The sequence below is a fragment of the Ceratotherium simum genome, chromosome 15 (genome assembly GCF_057802395.1).
Source record: "Ceratotherium simum simum isolate JZ-2026a chromosome 15, ASM5780239v1, whole genome shotgun sequence".
Taxonomy (NCBI): Eukaryota; Metazoa; Chordata; class Mammalia; order Perissodactyla; family Rhinocerotidae; genus Ceratotherium; species Ceratotherium simum.
The window spans coordinates 21,229,059-21,254,453 of record NC_141914.1 but is presented as its reverse complement, the minus strand read 5'-3'; the positions used below and the strand labels follow the sequence as shown (position 1 = coordinate 21,254,453).

Genomic DNA, 25,395 nt, shown 5'->3' with positions numbered 1-25,395 from the left:
CTGCAGCCCTCTCTGTCTCCAGATTCTGGTGCTCCTTCCTCTTGCCTCTCCAGACGTAGGGCAGTGGCAGGTCCCACTGCCCCTAGCCCCAGGGAACTGTGCTATGCCTTGTGGTTTCCCCACTCCCTACTAACAGCTTTGTAACTAGTCTTTTTACTAAATTCTCCTCAAATTGCCCAGTTTGAATGCACCATCTGTTTTTGATGGACTGTGGCCAATACAAGGTTATTTATAAAGATCAAAGTTTGGGAAACACTGACCCAAAGAAAATCCACCTATATTCCCCAAAGATCTCTCTGATCCCCAAAACCTTCCAGATATCCAGAGAAGCCAATGGTAAGGGATAGTGAGTGGCACTGTCTCCCTCCCCACCCTCCATCCCCTCTCTTTTCCCAAGCGCTTCTTTTCAGTTGCTATTTTAATACAGAGAATTCAGCATCTACTCTTTTCTCCAATCCCACAGACTGTAAATCACATTTTTTGTACATAACAGAATTCCATTCCAATAAAACAATGAAATGATTCAGATGTTCCATGGAGTTTTATTCTTTTTAAAAAAGCATTTTCCCTGTATATGTTTCTATTGAATCCTACATACAGATGCCCAAGGATATGGGGCAATTGCAGTTAAATATGAATAAAAAAGCTGAAATGTTATCTTTGTAAGCCTCTTCAAATTGGCAATGGAGACAAAACTCTGTAAAATGAGCTCTCTTTCCCCTCTAAGGTGGCTAATTATGTGGAAAATAACCAAGAGTTTTGTAACTTCTTGGTAGTAATAGCCTAGAATAAGTTAAACTCCCCCCGCTCTGAAATCCAGGGAGATGTGTCCTGCCCAGGCTTGTACTATACACACGTTATTTTCAGGTCATGAGATACAGTCACACTTGCTTGTAAGTTCACTGGCTCAGGTAAGCAGACCATCTTTTTACTGCAAGAGAAGAGCAACAAGAGGGTATGTGCTCAGGGCAGGTTCCTGGTAGGTCAGGAGAGACCAAGAGTTGTGTACTGTTGTGTTTCCATGATGTCAGGTGATAGAAGTCTACAATGGTCTACTATAGGAGCCTACTCCTGTCCTCTGAGGGCCCAGGGTGGTAAGACTAATACATACTAGAAATGCCTGCTAGAGGCAGGGTAAAGGGGAGGGGATTCTGGATCCACACCCATGAATGTGACCAGTGGAGGCTAAGGAGGAGGAAATATGCAATGAGAAATCTTTGTTCCAATAAAATCTTACATAGAAACTAAATAGAACAGACATATAAAACAGACTATATGTATATATACACATATATACATTTTTCCCCTCAATCTCAGCCCCAGCCCTATGCCTCCCCCAGTCTCCCCATTGCTTCAGCCTCCATTTTGCCTCTCCCCATCACAGCCTCACTGCTCTTCCCACTGTCCCTCACCCTGGCACCCTCACCAGTCTCAAGCCCCATGAAACCCAGCTCCACTCCTTCCTTCTCTTACCACTAATCCAACTTGATCTTCCCTAGCCTCGGATCTAGATCCCCATGGAGATATATGTACATATATCTCAGATAAAATGGAATTTCTTATATTGAAATGGGAATGGGGAATTAAAGTCCACCCTCTTTGGTTTCCTAACATCCCAACCCAAGATGGCCCTGAAGGAGGTTCAGGAAAACCCTGGTTTTTGTCATCTGTCCTTCGAAGAAGCTAATCACCATAATGAGCAACACCATATGTCAACAAGCATCACATCCAAGGTTGGGATTGGTCCTTGTGAGTGTGTCTGGGGCGGGGATGGATACGGGCTTACTTGTCATGGATGGGCAAAGGGGCAGTGCAGAACGTCCCAACAATGGTAGTCCGATCTTTTTTCCAAACTCGGTTGGAAGCCTGAAGCTTGAGTTTCACTTGGTTGATCTGGCACTGAGGGTTGGGGTGAGCTATGACTCCTTTCCCTTGGAGTTGCTGTCTAGGTCTGCAAGGGAACGGGAGAGCAAGTTACCATAGCACTTTTGGCCTTTCTTCCCCTTGGCTCCCCCGGAGCTCTGCTGGAAGCGGTGGTCAGCTGTTACACACAAGAGCTTGCTCCTGAAGGTGGGGACCACGGCCCTTTGTCTCACCCTCACCAGCCCATCTGCCCACATACCCACAGCTTGAACAGGGCTCAGAAAATATGTGTTGATTTTTGAAAGTAAATAAGTAGACACTGCGCAAAATAGTAGTTCTTGGATTTTCTTCTGAAAATCCAAGAAAAATGTTTCTCGTTCTTAGAGTCCTAGTTAGAGAAGAGCTTCACTTTCAGATCCAACTACCTGGAAGTTGAGCCCTCTTTTAGGGCATTCAGTTCAAAGAATTTTGTGCGAGGACTACTCTATTTTAGACTATGAATGTGTGGATGGGAAAAAAACAAACAAAAAACAGGTCTTGAAGCCAGACAGAGCTGGGGTGGAGCCCAGGTTTGTCTCTTCCCAGCTGTGTGGCTTTGGAGTCACACACTCCTAGGTCTACACACCCGGGCTCCCTCACGCGCTAGCTATGATCCTGAACCACAGGGTTTAGATTTTGTTGACTAAGCCTGGGGACCCAGAGTGAAAATAATCCAGTTCTCTCTTAACCCACCCCCTTGGCCTTGCCCCTTAGATCCCCCACTGGTTTGCAAGATCCAGGCACCACTTTGGCCTCATGCCCCAAGACTAGATGGAGGGACCATCAGAGGCAGCAGGGACCCTGAGAGAGAGGAAGAGCCCGGAGGATGCTGCTTTAACCTCTGCACATGGGCGCTGGGTGCTGTTGAAGGGGGGCCGTGGCTGGGGCAGCAGGTTTCCCTTTCCTTTCTGGCCTCTGCAGAGTGATGCAATGTCTTAACCCATGATTAGTCATATAGCTTGTTTTTTCCTTTTGAGGAAGATCTTGTATTACTTTGTTTAAAAGCTGTTCTTTTTTTTTTTTTTTTTTAATTTCAGAAGTATTTCAAAAACACTTCAGAGAAAAAGTAAGAAGACTGTTGCCTTTAAGAAGCTGCTACAGTAGGAGCTTGCAAACTAGAAGGGGTATGAAGGACACTGAGAGGCCTGGGGATTTGGCCCCAGTAAATTTTCTAATTAGAAGGCAATCTTGGGGTTTCACAAAGCTCTAGAAAGTAGGGGAAAGACCACACATAAACTCGCCTCCCTTTTTTTCAATTTTTGTTCTGCAAGAGAAAAAACACAAGGAATTGAAGATAATCATGTTCTGAGAGCCTTCTTCAAAAAAGCAATGCAACTCTCTTGGGAGAGGGAAGAAGGAGTCTGTGGAGGTCCATTGGAATCCCTCAGGGAGCTTTAAAAATCGCAGCTGTGAGGCTATGCCTAGCCATCCTGTTGCGATTGGTCTGGGGTGGGGCTTGGCATTGGTACTTTTCAAAGCTCTCCAGGTGATTCTAACGTGAAGCCAGAGATATGTGTCAGTCATGACTTCTGCCAGTGTTGGCTCATCTACCAGTGGGCTGGAGAGGTGATGAAAACATCCTTGTAGAAGTAACACGACCTTGAACTGATCTAATGAAAATTATTCAGCTATAATCTGCAAACTATAATTTGCAAACTCTTATCAGCTATAATCTGCCATCCTGAATCCTGCTTACTGCTCACATGGGCACCTGGAGGTCTGTGTTGGGGTCCTGACTGCCTGCAGTACCTCGCTGTGTGGCCTGGGTGAGCTGGACTCTTGGCTGGTGGCAGGGTGTTTGGGATCCCAGAAATAGTGGGCCCCTCCCAGCAGAATCTTGTCTTCCCTGATGGTACAGTTAATGTCCAACACTGCAGCCTGAGAAATGTTTCCAAACCCAGATCTGATCCGGTCACTCTCCTGTTTAAAATTCCCAGCGGGTCCCCAAACTGCTCTCAGGATAAAAACCCAAATCCATTAACTAACTTGTCTTTCAAGACCTGGCATGGTCTGGCCCTGACTGCCTGGCATGGTCTGGCCCTGACTGCCGCCAGCCTCCTCTCACCACTCCTCAGCCCCTGCTGTCTGCTCCCAATGTCATGTTCTCACTAACTCGTGTCTTGAGAAACTCCTGCAAACCCTTCACATCTCTCCTCAAACATCACCTCCTCCCACTCGGTCAGGCTCCGTCTTACATGTCCTCATAGCACCTGCCTCTGTTGACAGTCGTCCACTTCTATGTGTGTGCACTGGTCATCTCCCTGTTTGTGCTCCATCCATTCCCCTGCAAACCACATTTCTCAGGCTCCCCTGCGGGCAGGTTCCAGCGAGGTCTAACACACAGGAGGCACGCACAGTGGGAGACTGCTCTGGGCAGTGATTCCGGAGGGGCTGCGTTTCCTCCCTGCTTCCAGCTCCTGCCAAGCACACCCTCCCTCTTGAACCCCGCTCAGTTCTCATCCCTAGCTTTGTCCCTTTAGCCCTGGGGCAGGAGTGACTCCTGTTGCTGGTCTCTGCATTGCCTCCGCATCCCCTTTTGGGTTTTCAGCTCTCCCAACACATTTGTAATTAGTTCCTTGTATCAGATTCCTTCTATCGGTCTCCCTGGTCTAGGCTCTGGTTCTAGACTGGACCCTGACTGAGACAGTGACTTATCTGATTACTCTGTCTCCTGCAGTCTTGTGAGTAACTAACCAATTCCTTTTAAAAAAACATGCTCCACTGCTGCTGAGTTCCTAAGCCCTGCCCGGCCTGCGGCTCCCCACAGTGAGGTTCTCTGCCCCGCCACTTCTCAGGCCTGCTAGGCCCATGTGTGACTCAACAAGGGAAGGAATTGCTCAGCCCCAGTTTCAGGGACTGGCACCACCAGCATCAGGCCCTGTGGGCCCTCACCCTGCAGTCATTGGCTAACTGACCCTCTGCCTGCACTTCTGTTCTGGTAACCCCTAGTACTGCCCCCTGCCCAGGAGTGGGTGCTTCCCAGGCTCTGGCCAGCCCTCCCTGGGCTAGTGGCTGAGGCCTTCCTACTTGCTGACATCCCTGATGCCCCCTGCCTGGATTCCCGAACACTGTTTCCTAGTGGGGACCCAATTCCCGTGTTCTCACCACCTGTTGGGACACCCCATTACTGCTGCCTGCCTGCCTCATCTGCTGTTGTCTAAATTCACCATGCCTGGATCTAGTACTGATCATGAACCTGGGACAGTTGCCCAGCACAGGTCTGTGGGTGCTGCCATCACTTCCACCCCCAGCCCAGTCAGCTTGGCCCACCCACCAGTGATCACACAGTGCCTGCCCTGAGATATACATGGTGTGTGTGTGTGTATGTGTGTGTGTGTGTGTGTGTGTAAAATGGAAAGGCAACTAAGTCCTAAGGAGAGAGGCCAGACATGCAGGACATTTACATACATGGTGATCTTGACCGAGGAGGTGACATTGCCGCTGAGGAAGGTGACTGCAATGCTGGTGTCCTTTTTTCTCGGCTCCTGCAAGTAAAACTCCACGAAGCTGTGATGCACTAGGAAACCAAAGCAGAGCAGATGACAGGGCCAGAGGTCAGCAGGGGCAACACACAAAAAGCCCCAGGGAGCAGCAGTGCGGTTAGGAGTCTCAGCTCTACCGCTCAGTGGCTGTGGGACCTGGGGCAGGTTACCTGTCATCGCAGGTCCCCAGCTTCCTCAAGTGCAAATTAGGGGTAATAAAAACAGATACCCCACAGGTCTGACTGAGAATTAAATGAGTTAATACATATAAAGTCCTTAGCCAGTGCCTGTGCCGAGGAAGCAGTCAATAGGTTAGTTTTTATTATTACTTGTAACGCTAGAATGTCCCACTCCTCCCTGTTTGATGACATTAGCCTGGTGGTGTGATTTTGAAAGAACTAAAAAGGATCTGTCTTATACTAAATAATCAACTCATAAAATACAGCAATGCCACCCCTCCCCCATACACACAGTGTCAGGGAACCCAATTGTGTGTGTAGGAGACAATTATTGCCCTCCCTGTGGCGGCTGGGTGCCGATGGGGCATGTTGGTTAGAACATAGGTTGAGAATATGACCTGTTGACAGCAGGTTCTCAGAAGAGGGGGCAGAGACGTGAGTGTGGAGGCAGGTGGGGGCATGAAGAGAGTACAGATTTTGGAGTCAGAAGATCTGGAGTTGAATCCTGACTTTTTCCCCCAACTGTGTAGCCTTAGGCACATCACTTAGTCCCTCAGAGCCTCCCTTTCGTCATGCCCACCTCTCAGAGCTGGGCTGTCAAGTGAGCCGACATATGTGAAAACACACAGTTGACTCTTGCAACCCACCTCATTCCTAAGAGGTAGCCATGAATTCTCTCTGGCCTGAAGTTAGAAACACCCCCAGCTAGTCTCCCAAATTCTCCCATTGACAAAGGGTGGGGAATTACTGCTTACTGGGTTCCAGTCACTGTGCTAGTGACTTCTGTATACTATTTTATTTTATCCTCACAACTGATTCTTTGAAGTAGGTACTGTTATTGTTTCCATTTTCATGATGATATAGAGGATCAGAAAGGTTGAGGAACTTGCTCCTGATCACACAGCTGATAAGTGGAGAAGATGAGACTGAAATCCAGGTGTGTGTGACCAGAGTCTGAGCTTTGGGCTCCACTCCCACTGCACCAGGCCTTCTAGGACCAAGAAGGTATGGCCACAAAGATTCCTCCACCAACCAAACACAAGCTGATCAGAAAATCAGTTAGAATTAGGGTGGCCATATAATTTACCATCCAAACCAGCATACTTTTGTCTTGTACACACAACAAACCAGACAGGACCCCAGGATAACAAGCATAAACCAAGAAGTATAGTCAGCCTAGTTGAGATGCAAATAGCACAGGGAAGGATGATGGTTCAGCCTGTAATATGTTTCAGAGATTCTAAGACACATTTTTCTCTCACATTTAACATCCTTCACAATCACTGGCATCTTAGCTGCAATGAAATGCAGTGGTCAGAAGCAACGGTGAACAGTTGGAATGTGAAGGTGAAGGGGAAGGAGGGCAGAGGGACAAGGTTCAGTATTCCTCAGGGGCTCTGACCTAGGAGGCCTGCCAGGGTGGGAGACACACAGGATGGGCACCAAGGAGGGGTAAAAAAAGTATGGCAGGAAGAAGCCAGAGGGGAATCCCAAGTACTACTCTAGAGAGAACGCACATTGCAGGGCAGATTTCTGTGGTGGGAGGGGGGGAATTAGGATCAGTATATAGACAGTAAGATGCCCCCAAGTCGTCATCTGTGAAGCAATAGATTGACCAGCTCCAAAAGTTCTGGTTCTATCTAACACCATTACTGACTTCACCCCCTTCCCATGACATCTTTGCCCTGGTCCTTCACCTCGCACCTTGGCTACCATGCTGGGCTGGATACAGCCCAAGCCGGAACCCTGGACTCTACTGGACAGCACACTGGCAGAGCTGAGTTTGCACTTTCCCCCAACTCACCACAGTATGGAGCCTTGGAAGAGGTCAGGAGGTAGACTCTCACTTCCTTGGGAAGCGGCTCTATCTTGACACCATCTTGTTCCACCAGCCCTGGAAATCAAGAAGCAAAGACAGTAGAGCGCTGAGGAGGCCATTTCAGGGTCCCGTGGTACCCAGCCAAGTATTGATTAATTCATGCGCCCATTCATTCTACAGACAACTGCACTGTGTGCTCATCATGTGCCATGCCCTGCGGTCAGTCCCAGGACACAAGCAACTCAGTCCAGCGGAGGTGGACACACAAGGAAACAGCAAGTACATTCTTCAGATCACCTGGCCCATTCTCGGGAGATATTTACAAGAAATTTGAAATTAAGTCTCTAACTTGCAAATAACAATCTATACAATTGTTCTAATGGCATTTGTGTCCTGTGCAGTGTGAGCACAGGAAAATGTTTGACCTGAAGAATAATGGTTGACAAGTCAGGGAAGGGCATTCCAGGTAGAGTACAGTTGGGCAAAGGAAACATGAAAAGCTCTCAGGGGTATGAGTAGTTAGCACCCTGGGGGGCTCAGTGCTAGGGAAGGAGTAGTGAGAGATGAGGCTGAGCAGACAGTGTGAAGTGGTTGTCACACCAGCTGGACCACCACATCTGGGGGAAACCGTGACACATGCCCACTGAGTAGGAAGTAATGTTGATTTGCTTTATTATGGGAGATACCCCTACTTTAACATTTTGTCAAGCTGGTATCCATTTCATTCATGTAAGCAATGACAGGCTGCTACCATTCTGAGTGACAGCCAGGGGTGGGAAGTAGGAGAGTAAGGAAGGGGGAAGGAACCATTTACACTTCCCAGGAGTTTTTCCTGGAGCCCTTCAGCCTGGATAACGCCAGGATATTTGCAGTGATGATCTGCAAAATGATCTGCACAAGGTGAGTTGAGGTCAGATCCCTCAGCCTTCCTGGAGCCCTTCTCCCCAGACTGGCCCAGATCATCCAGGAATGTGCCCAACCCAACCAGCAATTAGGCACCTCTCCAGCTGGCACATGGTCACCATAGCCTCACACCTCTACAGTGGGCCACGGGTGCCAGTCTTGGGGACTCCTCCACAACTCCTCGATTTAGAGTCTATCAGGAGTTGGAGAATGACTGGCCTAGCTAGAAAGACCTATGGAAAACATCCCTTCTGAGAGTGGGGTCAGAGGCTCTGGACTACACCAATGTTTCTAGAAAGTGTCCTGAGACTGGACTTGCAGACGAGGGGGTTGTGTGTGTGAAGGGTGTGTTCAGAGTGGGTATGACATCAGGCAGCAGTACAGAGGGTGAGGGGTGGGATACAGAGGGCCAAATGCCATCTTCCAGGTGAGAACAGGCTGAACACCTCATTGGTTAATTTCTTTACCCCAGTTGGGTAGATTTCTTGACCAAAGGGAATCAGGACTTAAAGAGGTGATGACTAGCAAGACCTGGACTTTCCCCAAATTGTCAAAGGACACCAAAGAGGTGGCATTTACCTATCCTTGGACAGGAAAGCAGAAAAGGGTTAAAACAATCCAGACAGTGCCCAGCCAGAAAGGCCTTGTAGCTGGCACAGGGAAAGGCCATCAACGGACAGGAATTCTCCAGGGCACTGATGTAGAGGTGCACAGCCCTCATGTGATCACAAATCAGGTAACTGTAGCCTAAACAGGGGGAAAAAACACAACCAAGGTTTCAGTTCAAGACAAATGGAAACTCCCTCCGTGCTAGTTATTGTAACTCTATTGAATTTTATATTCCAGCAGGCTATAAATACATGGGATGTCCCCGGAGCCATATTTTTAAAATATTAACAGACATAGTTACTGCACTCTCCCTTTTCCTTTTCCACTTTCCTGAGATACCTAAGCTTAATCTACCAGGAAAACTGCTTCATTTCAGACCCATTCTTCCATGATCATGCAAACTCTCTTTCCAAAAATGGGAGCACACAGAGAGTTGGAGATTCTGACCCCACTTCTCAAAATAGATATCTGTCTGCACATTTCTACCTTTTGCATCATCTCCCATACAACCAGCGTTTTACAACATTATTACACCCAACCCAGCAAGGAGACAGTGAAGGGAGTCAGCAGCAGTTCATGGTCAATCTCTGAAAGCCAATGTGCTGAGGTTCACTTGGCCAAATGACTGATACGCTGAATTTCCAAACCAATTTAACAAAAACTTGGTTTTCTTGTTATTGTTGTTGTATACTATTGAAAAATTTTCAATATCTCACATTGGATGAATTGGCTGGGGCTAAGACTCTGTAGCGAGCCACAAACTCCAGGCTTCTGGGTCTTCAAACTCTCCCTTCACTTTGGGACCCCCTCGGTGGGACCTCCACCAAATCTGAGCTGTGTGTTGACTTTCCTTTCCTCCATGGTTGGGACACTCTGTATGGCTAAGCTCCTTTCAGCTGCAGTTTAGCAGCAAACTAAACCCTTCTCCAATTGTGTCATGAAAAAAAATGAAAAGTGGCCGACTAAAATGCCACAGAAATTTTCAAAAGCCATTAAAACCAAACTATCTCATTTAATTAGAATTGCTGGAAAATTTATAAATTGTTGGAAGAAATATGTTTTTCGGAAAATCAGTGAACTAGATTAATGATTATTCAATAACATTGTCAAAAGAATCCTCAAAATGGTAAAACATCGGTAAAACAGGAAAAGACTAAAAACACAGTAAACAGAAATGAGGATAAAATTCCCATATGAAATGCTGATCGGTTGGCTATGTTCATAAGAAGAATATAAGAAGACTAAACAACGCTTGATGCGTAGCTTTTGACACATTTAATATTATTTGAAATGATAATAAGAAAAATACGTTCAGTGACTATATTCAAAAAGGACATGCCAGAAGAATATATTTAGAAGAGAAGAAATGTATATTTATTGAATATATTCAAGAAGATTATTTTGAAAACAATTTTGGAGAACTGTTAAATCTAGTAAATTTGGGGGGAAGGTCATGCAGTGAATTGATCCTTCAGCCAGCTAGCTTTAGGCAAATTGATCTGCTTCTGCCACAACTAGGCTCTGCAGAGGATGTAGCTAGTGTGGACTTATGCTACTAAAGCTGGCCCCAGGAAGAACAGAGGTTATTGGCTTGAGTGATTTTAGATCACAAAGGGCCTAAGAAGTGGGGAGGGCAGCATAAGTATGGTGCAGGCTTTACATTTCAGACGCTCTTCCCCTAGAATTCTCCAAAGACATCCGTTCAGTAAGTGCTGAGTAAGCTTTATGGGACCTAGCAAAGGGCACAGGAAGGAAAACCCTCTGTGGCCCACACTGGCTGTCTCAGTACAAAGGCTAGTGGTGAATTCCAGTCTCTGGGGTAGCCAAACACCAACTCTCTGGCTTTCTGACCTGCATGAATGAAGCTGGGACAGCCAGGTTGGTCTTGGCCTCCGTTGACGAAGTAGTCCACATGTCCAACAGGAATCCGAATACCCAAATCTGAAAGGAGCAGAACCCCATTAACTTCTTACTGCAGGGGCGTATGTCCCGTGTCCCACAGCAGGGTCCACTGGTAGCAGAGCCTGAGGTCTGACCTCGGGAGCCCACCCGCTCTCTGTGCTGGATGGGTGCCCACCTCCCTGCTAAGTGCCGTGAGACTGCAGAACTGGCTCTCAGCTTTCTAAAGGGGTTTTCCACGCTGAAAGGAAGCAAAAAAGAATAAATTCCTAAGAAGATACTCATATTTCCCTAATAAAATTAGGAAAAATATCCCTTAACATACATTTTTATAAATCAGTAAATGTTATAAGCTTAGTAAATTTCCTTGTCAAATAGTTTCTATTTTGCTTTGAGTAATAGTTCAGATAAATATGTTTGAGGCCGCATTTCCACAGTCTCCAGCATAACATATTTTTGTGCTCTCCTGACTGAGCAGAAATATGACCTGGCTATGAAGAGATGAGTTCAAGAGCCTCCAGCCCTCCTCTCATCATTGTGACCATATCTGACCCCTCAGATTGGGTCAGATCCAGCTGCCACAGACCCCGATTTTCTCCTTCATATCACCTATCACTGTTGTAAGCAATTGATGGGTATTATTTATGTGATGTCATCTATCCAGGGATTAAACAAGGACCTAGAAGTCATCTTCGATTCCTTCCTTTCTCTCACTCCCTGCATTCAGCCCATCACCAGGCTGGTCAGCTCTACCTCCAAAATCTATCCTGAATCTTTCCACTTCTCTGTCTCTACTGCCACCACCTTTGCCCAAACCACCATCATTTCTCGCCCAGACTACCCCTGCAAACATCCTCTAAAGAGCCTCCGGGCTTCCTTCTGTGCCTTCCTGCACTCCATCCTCTGCAGAGCAGTCACAGTAATTTTTTTAAAAAATTCAAACCATCACCTGGTTCCCACTGATTGTAGAATAAAATTTAAACTCCTGGCCGTGGCCATCTGGGTCCCGCTCCCTCTTCTCCAAACTTTCTCGGTACGTCACGCACCGCATTCTAACCACGGGGTTTTCTTTCCTGTCCCCACCCACGTCCAGGCGTTCGTTTTGGCTGTCCTCTCCACTTAGAATGTTCTTCTCCCAGCTCTTCCCAGGGCTGACTCATTCTCATCCTCGAAGTCTCACCTCAAATATTGCCTCCTTGGACAGACTTTCCTCAATAATCTTACTTGAAGTCGACTCCCTGCCCAAGTCACCCTCTCTCCAGCATCCTTCATTATCATAATCATAATTGTAATTATCCTGTCTGTGTACTTGTTTGTAAGCTCCATGACAGCAAGGCCATTACCTGTCTTTCCTCTGCTATATCCCCAATCCCAGCAGAGTACCTGGCACATGTGAGTGCCTAAGAAATACTTATTAAAGGAATAAATGAATGAATGCTTGCCCAATCAGCCTGGATGTTCCACGTGGGCAGTGACCTTCTTCAGTGTTTTGTTCATTGCAGTATTCTCAGTGCCTACCACATAGCTCAATAAAGATTGAGTAAATGGAATAATTATAAAGATTGATTGAATAAATGGAATAATTTTGGGGGGGAGGTCACATTAGGAAGACGTTCCAACTTTGAAGGGGACTGAGAGGCCTAGCTCAAGTAAATGGGGACCTAATAAGTCACCTATTTAGCAAATTTAGGGACAGAATATTCTTCTCCCAGCTCTTCCCAGGGCTGACTCATTCTCCTTATTAACTAACATGATTAATTAACCCAACAGCTAAGCGGAGGCCTGTGGGTTTTGGTTTCCTATCTGTGAAATGAAGGTGAGAAAGAGGGTTGAACTATATGACTGCATGAATGATGAATCATGAGAATCTGTGAGACTCTTGGACACGAAAAGAAGGCTTCTGACCAAAGGAAATGAGACACGGACATCTCTTACTTGACCCTCAAACACTTCCAGTGAGAGAGAGATGTTAGTTGTTCGTGCACCCACCACGCTGAGTACAGGGCCGGGCACAGACTCCATGGGCATTTGATATCAAGTAGAAATGAGAAGGATTGCCCACCTCCTTTCCCAGCTGGTCAGAAGACCTTAATTTGCTCATAATGGATTCAGAGTCGGCAGGGGTGTCTTTCCTGGGCCTGTCATTATTAGAGGGAGGATTTCTCATTCTTCACAGGCCTGAAGGGCTGGGCTCATTCTCCAGGGAGGAAGGAAGTCCTAAGAGGCCTGAGTATCTGCCTGAGGAGTTGGAATGCCCCAATCCCCTGGGGCCAGGCACATTCACCCTGAAAAAGCAGCATGACTTTCCCATATATCAGCCAGGCAGCAGTGCCCTCCTCAGCACTCCCTCAGCACAAGATTTAGCATTGAATCAGAGAGAGAGACTCATGACCAAACGTTTTTGGTCCACGAATGAGAATCCTGCTGCCTGCTGCTGGCTAAAAATAAAACCATTCATCTCGTGTCAGAGAATGACAGAGCTGGGAGAGACTTTCAAGATCATGCTGGTAAACTCCTCACTGTGCAACAGAGGCTCAGAGGAGGAGGGAATCTGCCCAGAGCCACACAGCTAGATGCCAGCCTCCTAGCCCCTGCCCTGTGCTCATTCCCCCAACCCCAGGAAGGTCACCCCAGCTCACTGTCCGTGTCTGTGTGGATGGCTTCCACAAAGAGGGCGTCTCCAGCGTCCAGGCGCTCCTCCAGGCTGGCTCTGGTGTACTCCGGTCCAGCAGGGTCCAAGCCTGCCAGGACAGACTGATGTCAGGGGCCCCTTTCCTCTCAACCGCAGGAACCCTCATGGACCCACCGAAACCTACCCCGGCAGTCCTTCCGGTTCAGATCAGAGAGTCCCCCAACCAGGACCCAGGGGTGGAGAACGAGCTCAGGACCACCATACCCAGAAAACCCCACTGTGTTGTCTCTAACCTCTCAATGACCCAGTTTCTCTGGCTCTAAAATGAGCTTGATAACACTAAACATGTGGCAAGGGTTAATGTGAGTAATATTAATCCTCATGTAGTAATAACAGTAGCTATAATTTTTGAGCAGTTACTGTGTGCCAGAACTCGTGCTGGGCAGTTTCACACGCTCTAGTTCTCACGAGAACACAGTGAAGTAAATCTTATTCTCCCCACATCTCAGTTTGGATCCCTTTCCCTCTTCCTCCCAAAATGCAGATGCTGAGACAAGAATTTAAAGTGCAAGTAGCTTATTTGGGAGAAAATCACAGAAAGCATAGTAAGGGAATGGGAAAACGAGTCAGAGAATGAAGGAAAATTTTCATGAATGGGTTATTACCTTGCGTGACTGGGTCTCATCCCCCTGGGGCCCCTCTGAGGAGCTCTGTAGAACATGCCTCAGAATTGTTCCATTGGGGGGCCAGGGAGCTGGGGCATTTACCACCCAACTCTAGTCCCTTATTGATTAAGAGTAGCTCCTGAAGCCTCAAGTCCCCTGCACTTTTGCAAGTATTTAGCAAAACTGCCTAAAGATGATTTTCACAGTTGGCCAAGGAGATATGTGTGGGCTGTTACAACCCATTTTACAGATGTGGAAACTGAGGCTTAGAAAGAAATACATGGCCTCTTACACTGACATTAGAGATCCTGCAATGATAACACAATACTATTTTATGCAAAAGGGCCACAATAAGTAAATTTTATTGGTAATAGATGACTCAATCATAAGACCAAAGGCTCGACACTCCCCTCTGCTCGCCTCAGCAAAGGCATTTCCAGGGCTTTCTCTCTCTGTCTCTAAACCCGGGAGGATGGGGAAAGAAAAGTGTTACCTGTGATCCGTCCCAATTGGCCTTTGTAGAAATGTCCCACCATGCCCCCAACGTGGGCCCCCAGGCTAACACCAAGGATGTGGATTGAGGACTCCGATACGCCCAGCACCTAGAACAGGACATTTACAGCGAGTTGCATTTGGGCCCCAGCAGCCCCTGGCCTCACAGGGTCACTCTTTTCCCCGAGGCTTCAGAAGCAGAGGGCCCCGGGCATGCCACACCCGCCACACAGGCTTCAGGAAAAGAGGCAGAATTCTCATCCGTGTATCACTCGCTCGCCTATTGGGCTCCCCACCTTAACAATCCCCTCACTTTCCCTTTGGTGCCCAGAGCGCGTGAGTAATGACCGTGGCCATTCTCTCCTGAGGGACCACAAAAGCTGGCATCGGCACTCCCTATCATAGGCGCAGGGGCACATTTTACAGAGGAGGAGCGGGAGGCTCAGAGAGGTTCAATAACCTGCCCAGGGTCAGCACAGTAAGTGGCAGAGCCAAGATTTGAACCAAAGACCAAAAAGGCACTGGATGGCTCTGTTTCAGCCCTAAAGCTCCTCCGCATGTGTTGCTTCTTTTTTTCCAACCCCTCTCCCCTCCATAAGCAGCCCAAACTCACCCTAAGCTCTTCTGCACCTACCAGGAGTTTCCTGAGGAAACGGGAGATCTCGAGTCCCAGCTTGACCACGTTTTCCACGGCTGAGAAGTAGGCCCCTGAGGAGCCATAAACCCAGTCCACAGCAATCACGTTAGCATCCACTGCCCGCAGAAGGGCGCCAATGAATTTATCAATCCAGGAAGGCTTTGTTCCTAAAGCCCTAGACATGGGCCAAGAAAGGAGAGGACGATTATCTGCCATGGTGATATCCATTGTCATGGAAACCTCTCTTAACAGAATAAATCCAGGAAAAAAACAGTCAAAACTGGGGAAGGGGGTATATGGGCAGTAAATCACACAGCACTTTGAGCAGAAGGAGGACATAATCCTAAAGTCACCCCTAAAGGGCTTCTGCCAGCACACATGCGGCCTGTGTGCAAATTATAGAAGGGAGCCTTTCATCCAGGGAGATGCAACCTCATGCCAGGGCTCAGAACTCAGGTCGGATTTCACTCATTCATTCATTCAGCAAATGGGCCAGGCAGTATGCTAGGTGCTTTGTGAGAAATAAAGAAAAACAAGATATAGTTCCTATCCTTCTGGAATTTACAGTATGTTAGCACTTTTCTAGGAAAAGGAAAATGATAGAAAAAATTCCAGAAAGCTTTCCCAAGAGATTGGGATTGGGAAAGAAGTTTTCTCAATGGCCCACAGTACGGGAACAATCAGAGCATGCTCATGTGGACAGAGGAGCACAGACTGGGTGTGTGCCATGCAATGTGGCTTCGGGGGAACTAGGAGCAGACAGAGTGACAAGCCTAATGAGCTCTCCAGCTCTATTAGCTCTCTCTGGGTTGGGGGTACACACTCAGCCTTGGATAGGGGCTGAACGTAAGATTTACTAAAGGAGAGACTTTGGCATAAGAGGGAGGAGGGATGCCTAAGAAGGGATGGGGCTGGGTCTCTGGAGTCCAGGGATTTGAGAAGCAGAGAGAACCCAGAGATCAGGAAATGGTGATCCTTTGTGGAGTGCCTTTGCGTCCACCTCTTCACAGGACGCCCCCAACTCTCGTTGCTCTGTAGTGCTACTATTTCACCACATTCTCCCCCTCTCTCCTCCCAACAACATTTCTGTTTCTGGTCTTGTCAGTGGGCTTTGGAGAGAAGATGGTGGAAGGAAGAATAGTGATTGAATTGAGACTCAGTGACTATATATTACAACAAAATTTGGACTGTAGGGCTTCAAAGAAATTGAAGAAGAGAAGCATCTGGCTCCTGAGAAATGCTAATCTCTGGGTCTGATGGAAGTAGCCCCCATAAGTGGAAATTTCGTAGGTCATGTAACCAGGGAAGAAGTGAAGAAGAGGAAATAAAACTCTGAGTGAAAGCACCATGCTGTTACCTCTGAGTGATTGTGCAAAGCCTATGACCTCACTGGCTGAGATGAATCATGCAGCCCCTGCTTCAGTTATGGAAACCAAGTCTCCGTGTGCTGTAGTGGCTTGTCCTGGGTCACACATATTTACTGTGTGAGGGTGTGTAGACAAGACTGGGGGGAGAGTAATGTATATGACCAACAAGAATGAACAACATAACGTATGTTCACGTTGATTTGAGACACCTTCAAAGACAGCTGAAGATGAGGGATGGAATACATGACAGGCAGTAAATCCATTTCTTCTCTTGCTCCCCACTAACTTCCTATGGCATTATGGTCACTTTCTAGTTCTTAGCTAAGGTGATCCTATTGGTTGGTTAGCTCCCACCTGAATCCATGGATAATTAGTTTGGTTCCCAGAGTGACATTGAACCCAGAGTTTTGGATGTCACTGCTTTCTTCAACTAGCTGCCCGCAGCTAGGATCCGAAGGGGTGAAGAGGAGAAACTGGACTTTGAGATTGGTGCCTCGGAGGAGATTGGCATTCTGGAAGTCAGTGCACTTTGGCTGTTGGGTAGGAGGTGCATCTCCTGAAGGAAAAAACAAAAGAAGAAAGATCCAAGGTGAGGTCATCTGTTCTTCGAAGGAAGAAAGATGTCCTTGAAAGGAAGAAAGAAACAGGGGCTTACAGGCATTATAAACCAGCTAGTGCTCTAATCAGACTCATTTATTAAAGAGCATCATTTCTGTAACCAAAATCTGTGAATATTTTTCATGCCTAAAGCTAAAATACCAAAGAATAATATGAATATTGTTCACCTAGAGGAGACTAAAGGTCATGGTGAAATGGATATCGTTATGGGTTAAATTGAGGCCCCCCATAAATTCATATGTTGAAGTCCTGACCCCCTAGCACCTCAGAATGTGACCATATTTGGAGATAGGGTCTTTACAGAGGTAATTAAGTTAAAATGAGCCCGTTAATGTGATCCCTAATCCAATATGACTGGTGTCCTTATAAGAGGAAATTTGGACACAGACAGAAGAAAAACCACGTGAAGACACAGGGAATAGGTGGCTATCTACAAGCCAAGGAAAGAGGCCTGGAACAGATTTTTCCCTCACAGCCCTCAGAAGGAATTAACCCTACTGCCACCTTCATCTTGGACTTCTAGCCTCCAGAACTGTGAGACAATAAACTTCTGTTGTTTAAGCCACCCTGTCTGTGTCACTCTGTTACAGCAGGCCTAGTAAACTAACACAGGTTTCTAAAAAGAACCCTGGGCAAAGAAATGAGCGGTTGCCCTGGGGACCAGGCTCACCCCAGTCGAACACCCCAGTCCAGCCTCATCATTTCTCGTCCTTATGAGCAGTCCAGAGCCACTCCATAGCCTCCCAGTGCCCAGCGCACGGCTGCCTAGCCAGATGGCAGAGTAGCCGCACCTACTCTATGGCACCTTCCAATGGACACCTTTAAAGAGTGTGATTTACGGTGAAAGTCATTGAAGGGCCTTTTAAAATACTGAACTGAAAAAGGCAGCATGAAACTGCTGCTGTCTGTGGAGCTGAAAATCCGGCCCATCTTCAACATCCAACCCGCCCCCCCCCGGCCCATGTCCACTTCTGTGGTAAAGAGGTGGTACCCAACACCCAGCACGTCTTACAGGGAGATACCGGCCAGAGCAGCAGGGCACACACTGACCCTCAGCACACGGCCCCAGTGGGGGCGCTGTTAGCAGCTACCTTGCATTCCTGCCCTGGCACAAAGCCATTCGCAGAATCAGAGAGGTCCAGATTGCAGACTTAGGTTTGCACGGGCCCCTTTATGAGGAAGACAGCGGTTTTAGTTTTCCGGGATGGTTGTCTGCCTTCAGAGGTAACTGAGCAGCACATAGACAACAAGTGTGTGGATCTGGGGTGCACTGGGGTGTGGTACTTAGTAGAGTGTGGGAACCCCACCCTTAGAGAGTGGTGAAATGCACCAGCAGTTCCACCACCTCTGCTTTTGAGCCCCAGACCAGGTCCCCAAGCCCCCTTGCATGTCCCTTCTGAGCAGCTGGATCTCGGACACCCCTGGATGAAGCCCACCTGAGAGGGCAGCCCCCCACACTCCTCAGCCTGCAATTTGAGCTCCCGAAGTACATGAGAAAGAAAGATGCCTCATCCTACGACCTTATCTGCTTTCCCAGCCTTTGGCTTTTTGAAGAAAAGATGAAAAGACTCTGCTTGAGCATGAGATTTGAATGACATAAATGAATAAATTTGCTCGATTGGTCATATAGGGAAGGCTGCCTCCATCAGGCAGAGAATTAAGAGTCCTTTTAAATGAGCATAGTTGTCACAAAGCAAGGCCCACAAACATCAAAGAATCAATATCATCCAGACAATATAAGCTAAATAAAATGTAGTAAAATTAGAAATCAATAATAAAAATTATTTTGAAACACATTTGGGGATTTAAAATCCCCCTTCTAAGTAACATATGTATGGGTTATGAAGTTGCTAGTCTCTAGTCTCAATGGAGACCAAAGGATGTTAAAAACTAAACAATAAAGCCAATACATATCAAAACTTGAGTAAAAAGCTAAAACAGTACTGGGAGGATGTGTAGAACCTTAGATGCAAATATTAGCAGGAAAAGGAAACATATAGATTAGGTAAATTAATCTTGTAACTCAGAAAGTTGAAAAAAACAATACAGCAACTCAAAAAAAGGAAAAGAAATAGTTGAAGTTAAAGAAAACAATGAAATGTGAACAACATTGTTAGCAACTGAGTCAGTGCAGTTGCGCAGGCCGAACTTCCCAGAGACATCTCTGATTCTTCCCTTTCTCTCACATCCCTCATACAAACGGTACGTAAATCCTGTTGGCTCTCCCCTGGGAACAAAATATTCAAAAGTAAACCATTCTCACTGCCTGCACTGTTACCACCTTGATCCAAGCCACCATCATCTCTCAAAACTATCTCCGTAGCCTACAACTGCTTTTCCTGCCTTCCCTCGTGGCCCTTCTTTGGTCTATTTGCAACATAAAGCCAAAAATGTAAGTCAAATCACATCACATCTCTGTGCAAAAGCCTCCAAGGCATTTCGCTCAGAATAAAATCCAAAGTCCTAACCATGGATGAAAGCCCTAAATGGTCTAAACCGCCTGCTCTGGAAGCCCTTTGCCTTTCCGACTACGGCTTCTTCTGTTCCAGCGGCTGTCCTCCTAGCTCTTCCTCCTTCTAGACAGGTTCCCACCTGAGGGTCTTAGCACTGGCCATTCCTTCTGCCTGGAGTGTCTTTCCCCAGACATCCACATGGCTAATTCTCTCTCCTCTTTCAAGTCTTGTCAAATGTCTTCTCTCCTCTAAGTACCATATTTAAATTGCAACCTGCTTATGCTCCTCACCCCAGTTCTCTCAATCTTCCTTATCCTAATCTGTGTATTTGGATAGCAAACATCACCTTCTAATCTCCTATGGAATTTACTAGTTTATTATTAAACTTACTGTTTCTTGATTTCCCCACATCAGGATATACTTTCAAAGAAGGCAGATATTGTAATCTATTTTCGTCTCTCTACTGCCTAAAATAATGCTGGCCACACACAATAAACACCAAAAGCTAGTTCTCTGAAAAGAATAATAAACTCGATGTACTTTTGATAACACAGCGTGAGAAAAAAAGAAGGAAGTCACAAGTAAACAAAATAGAGAATTAAAAGGGGAAATAAATAGAGCAGATTTTTTTTAAAGCATAAAAGGTCGTGTTTCTACCCACCCAAAAGTTAAAAACAAAGATATTTTCCTAGAAAATGAATAATTTCCTAGAAAAATATAGCTTACTGAAACTTAGGCAAGAAAGAAAAAACAGAAAATCAAATGTAAAACTGTAGCATAAAGAAACTGAAACAGTAGTTTGAAATCTTTTCATCAAAAAACTCTACCAGGTCAGTTTTACAGAGAAGTTCTACCAACCCTTCAATTCCCATCTTGCACATATTGTTTCAGAGAATAGAAAAGGAGAGAGAGAATCCGAACTCCTTCTATGAAAATAACCACAATTTCAAAACTGGACGAGCACAGAAGGAGAAAGGAAAACTAAAGGCCAATTTCACTATTAAACACAGACATAAAAACCCTATCGGAAATGTCAGCAAACCTAAATCCACCAAGGATAACAAAAACCAAAACTATGGCGTGGCCAAGCAGGGTTTAATTCAAGGAATGAAAAGATGGCTTAACATTAGAAAATCTATTAATGTAATTCCCATGTGAACAAACTAAAGAGAAAACAATATGCTCATCTCGATGGCTTGTAGAAAAAAAAATGTAGAAACGTAGTCGTAGGAAAAAAAAAACATGATAAAATTTAATACCTAACGTTGTTTAACGTAAGAAAGGGTATCTACCAAAAGCCTACAGCAACAATCATACCTATTGGTGAAACGTTAGAAGCATTCCATCTAGAACTGGGAATAAATGAGAATGTCTGCTACCAGTGCTTCTACTAAATATTATGTTGGAAGTTCTAGTCCTACTCAGTGAAACAGACAATAAAATGGGATAAAAGTCATAAAGTTGGAAAAGGAGGAGAAAAAAATGCCAGTACTGGCAGACGATAGAATAAAACTATCGATCATTCAAGAGTGCGGAACGTGGCACAATGACCCATGCTCAGATACCTGCTCCCCTCAAGCACCACTCCAACCAAAGAGGAATGACAAATGATCAAAAGAGAGAGAGAAAAAGACGGACAATCTCAAATATAAAAATAATATTTGCACAAACAAGAACAAGAAGAGAACTGCAAAATGGTGCTGGTTTCCGGGTCTGGGAGAAGGCAGTGGTTGCAAGAATTCAGCTCTGTGAGGTAAGTGGGCTCCAAAAGTGTTCCATGCCAGGTGTGGAAGACCAGCACCAGGCCCACCGGTGGTAGCCAGTGATGGAGAGGGGCTCCCCAACTCAGGAAAGGAAGCGAAAAACAAAAAACAGCTATTGGCTTTTTATCGGGGGCTATAGCTTTATTTAGGAAGGCAGGATGGAAAGACAAGGCCTCACTAACAGGAGCTGAGATAACCCACCTTTCTGGAGGAGAGAGTCTAAAAACCTGGGGTTGGAGAGACAGAGACCGAGAGAGAGAGAGAGAGAGAGAGAGAGAGAGAGAGAGTCCAAAAACAAACTTTTCATTGAAAATTAAAATGAAACTAATCTATTGTGTTAGAAGTCAAGATAACAATTACCTTTGGGGTGGTTAGTGATTAAGAGGGGATACAGGGAATGGGTTTTAGGAACCTGGTAATATCTTATTTCTTGACCTGGATAATGGTTACACAGGTGAATTCACTCTGAAAATTCATTAACCTGTGTATCAATAATCTGTGCACTTTTCTGTATATATGTTGTACTTCAATAACGAGTTTACTTAAAAAAAAGCCTGCAAACAAAATGCTTAAATATATAAAGAAATCAAATGTTTACAAAGATAGTCAATAAAGCCAATAAGTGAATCACAAATCCATTCCAGGTGAAATAAGGTTTAAAAAATCTTTAATGGGGGCTGGCCCTGTGGCGTAGTGGTTAAGCACGTGAGCTCTGCTGCTGGCGGCCCAGGTTCGGATCCCTGGTGCGCACAGGCCATGCTGTGGCGGCGTCCCACATAAAGTAGAGGAAGATGTGCATGGATGTTAGCCCAGGGCCAGTCCTCCTCAGCAAAAAGAAGAGGATTGGTATGGATGTTAGCTCAGGGTTGATCTTTCTCATCAAAAACAAAAAAAGAAATCTTTGACATAGACTTTATTTATTTTTTATTTTTTGTGAGGAAGATCAGCCCTGAGCTAACACCCATGCCAATCCTCCTCTTTTTGCTGAGGAAGACCGCCCCTGAGCTAACATCTATTGCCAGTCCTCCTCCGTTTTTCCCTTTTTCTCCCCAAAGCCCCAGTAGATAGTTGTATGTCATAGTTGCACACCCTGCTAGTTGCTGTATGTGGGACGCCACCTCAGCATGGCTGGACAAGCGGTGTGTCGGTGTGTGCCCGGGATCCGGGCCCGGGCCGCCAGTAGTGGAGCTCGAGCACTTAACCGCTGAGCCACGGGGCCAGCCCCTGTTATAGACTTTAAAATAAGTATGCCGAGAATATACAAGTTTAAAAATAAAGACAGCATAAGAAATTATGAAATAAAAACAGGCATAAATGATAAAATAAGGTATATAAGAAAGAGCTAATTAGAAAATTGAAAATAAAAAAGATAGTCATTAACATAAAAAAGTGAACCAATACTATAATGTCTAGTGCAGAAGTAAAAGAAACTTTAATGTGAAAATGCAGTTAAAAAGTACAGACAATGGATGGAGAGGCTCCAACATCTACCTAGTAGCTATTCTCTGAAGAAAGAGAATGGGAGAATAAACAATATTTTGAAAAGATAATTGCTAAGAATTTTCCATAACTGAAAAAAGATATGAGTTCTTCCATCAAAAATTACACTCAGGGTGGGGCCGGCCCCGTGGCGCAAGCAGTTAAGTGCGCGCGCTCCGCTGCGGCGGCCCGGGGTTCGCTGGTTCGGATCCCGGGCACGCACCGACGCACTGTTTGGCAAGCCATGCTGTGGCGGCGTCCTATATAAAGTGGAGGAAGATGGGCACAGATGTTAGCCCAGGGCTGTCTTCCTCAGCAAAAAAAAAAAAAAAAGAGGAGGATTGGCGGATGTTAGCACAGGGCTGATCTCCTCACAAAAAAAAAAAAAAAAAAATTATACTCAGGGTAATGAGTAAGATAAAAAATAAATAAATCTATACTAGACAGATTATAGTGTAACTGCAGAACTTCCAGGATAAAAAAGATATACTTAAAAATTCTCAGACAAATGCATTGGAAAACTTAAAATAAATGGATAATTTTATAGAAAAATATAATTTACTGAAACTGACTCAAGAAGAAATAGAAAACCCAAATAACCTTACTAGCATCAAAAAATTGAATTGGCAATCAAGAGCCTTCTCTGGCTCTAAAATACACTAGAGCCACATGGTTTTATTTGAGAACTCCATCAAGCCTTTAAAATACAGATAATCTTTAGCTTGTATAAACTGTTTCATAGAATAGAAACTTATTTTATGAGGTTATAATAATCTTAGTATCAAAACCAGACAGGAGCAATACAAGAAGGAAAATGAGAGATAAATTTCCTTTATGAATATACATACAAAATAATAAATATAAATATGAAAATATACAAAAATAAAAATAAACCGCAAATAAAATTCAACATCATATTAAAAAAACACACAATGACCGAAGGATTTGTCCCTGGTGCTCTTAGTCCGACTGGGCTAGTCTATAGGATTTAGAAGAAAATATGATAGATTATCTTTACAGGAAGATGGTTTAAATAAGACACCAGAAGCACAAATCACAATAAGAAATAAGAATTAAGGTGACAATGTAATACCATCTGTCCTATCAGACTGACAATATAAAAACCATTTGATATTACAGTGTTGACGGAGAGGTGGGGAAACAGCCATGCTCACATATTAATAAATGGTTGTAACTTCTTTGCAGGCCAATTTTTCTCACATCAATAAAAAATGTATGAGATGTAAATCCCATCAGATCTAAACAGCCATTTAAAGAAACAAGAGGGCTCTGTATGTTGATATGGAAGGATTTCACAAACACACACACACACAGAAATATATTTTGATGAGGTCATTTTATACACACACACACACACACACACACACAAGTAAATGATTGAGTTAGAAGAAAGCACTTGTGAAGCTAAGCAGCACCTTTTAAAAGCCACCCATTAATGCAGGTAGTGAATACACGCAAGCAAGTTGCACTTTGGAGCCGGGAGGGGGTGCTGAGTTGAGGAATGAAGTTTTACAAAGGAGGTAGGGATCGTGGAGGCCCTCTCAGGAGATGGGAAGGGCTGAAACGAACAAAAGGGTAGTATCAGCAACTCCAGGCAGAAGGAATGACGCATTCTAAAGCTGGGGCATAAGAATTAAATGTCTTGGGAGACAGAGAAAAGTAGTCTTCTGTTGGGAGCAGAGGAAGGGGAGCTTTCCGAGGGCGGTGCCCCTGCTGGGGGGAGGAGGGGATCTTCCCTAGTCAGACACCCTCGATGCCACAGTGGGGTTTAGATGTGCTATATTAAGCAAGTGGACACAGCGGGTGGGGTTTTTACCCAGGGAAAGGCTGAATGCAAATGGCATCTGAGGGAAGTTGTTCTAACGGTCATCCGCGGTTAGCAGGGACTAGTTATCATAGTCCAGCCCTGACAGATCCTAAACCTGAACTTGAAGTGGGTTATCGAGATTAGAAAGGACATCTAGCAATCTCAATGACAAAATCGTTGTTAGTTTGGAAATTTTAAAATTAAATCTATCTTGGAATAGTGGATATTTGTAAGATGAAAATGAATCGTATTTTGGAATTAATCCAATTTTACTTTCTTAGAATCATCCTGGCTTGTGCAAGGCAAAAAGAAGTGATGCAGGTTTTAGAAAAATGAGTAAAACAACTAGGGGAAGTTGAAGTTTTGCCACTTTAGAAAGCGCCCTGGTTACCATCATTCCCATTATGATTGTAGGGTTTTTCTCCCTCTTTTAAATTCATCTCAGGAGAGGGCTTCTAGGGGACCTTCCAAAGGTTAGCACTGCATACTAGATGGTTTGAGAAATAGAATTGCTGACTGAAAGAAATTCCACCCAAGGCTGGAGCCTCCAACTTACCTGCATTTCCAATACTGAGCCACAGAAGGAGCCCCCACACCCAGCAGCATCTCTCCCAGAGGCCTGGGGGCATGGCTGAGCTAGAGGTCTCAGAGCTGGGGTGAGGCTGACC

General features: G+C 45.4%; 1 protein-coding gene across 3 annotated transcripts; it reads right to left on the bottom strand.

Annotated features, from left to right (window-relative positions):
- Nucleotides 1–573: 573 nt before the first annotated feature.
- On the bottom strand, nt 574–25,395 carry PLA1A (phospholipase A1 member A). 3 transcript variants are annotated; one of them, XM_087439424.1, is made up of 12 exons: nt 25,280–25,356; nt 21,404–21,532; nt 16,941–17,144; nt 15,217–15,394; nt 14,584–14,692; nt 13,433–13,534; nt 10,746–10,835; nt 8,865–9,032; nt 7,368–7,457; nt 5,311–5,419; nt 1,787–1,951; nt 574–931 (listed from the first exon to the last, which is right to left on the bottom strand). In XM_087439424.1, exons 1-12 carry the CDS (start codon nt 25,354–25,356, stop codon nt 847–849), a joined length of 1,506 nt encoding a protein of 501 aa, XP_087295550.1. In that variant the 3' UTR covers nt 574–846. The 3 variants fall into 3 exon arrangements, with proteins under 3 accessions (XP_087295550.1, XP_004436597.1, XP_087295551.1); XM_004436540.3 differs by lacking the exon at nt 21,404–21,532 and having other exon boundaries at nt 16,941–17,142; nt 25,284–25,395; XM_087439425.1 differs by lacking the exon at nt 21,404–21,532 and having other exon boundaries at nt 5,311–5,474; nt 7,372–7,457; nt 16,941–17,142; nt 25,284–25,356.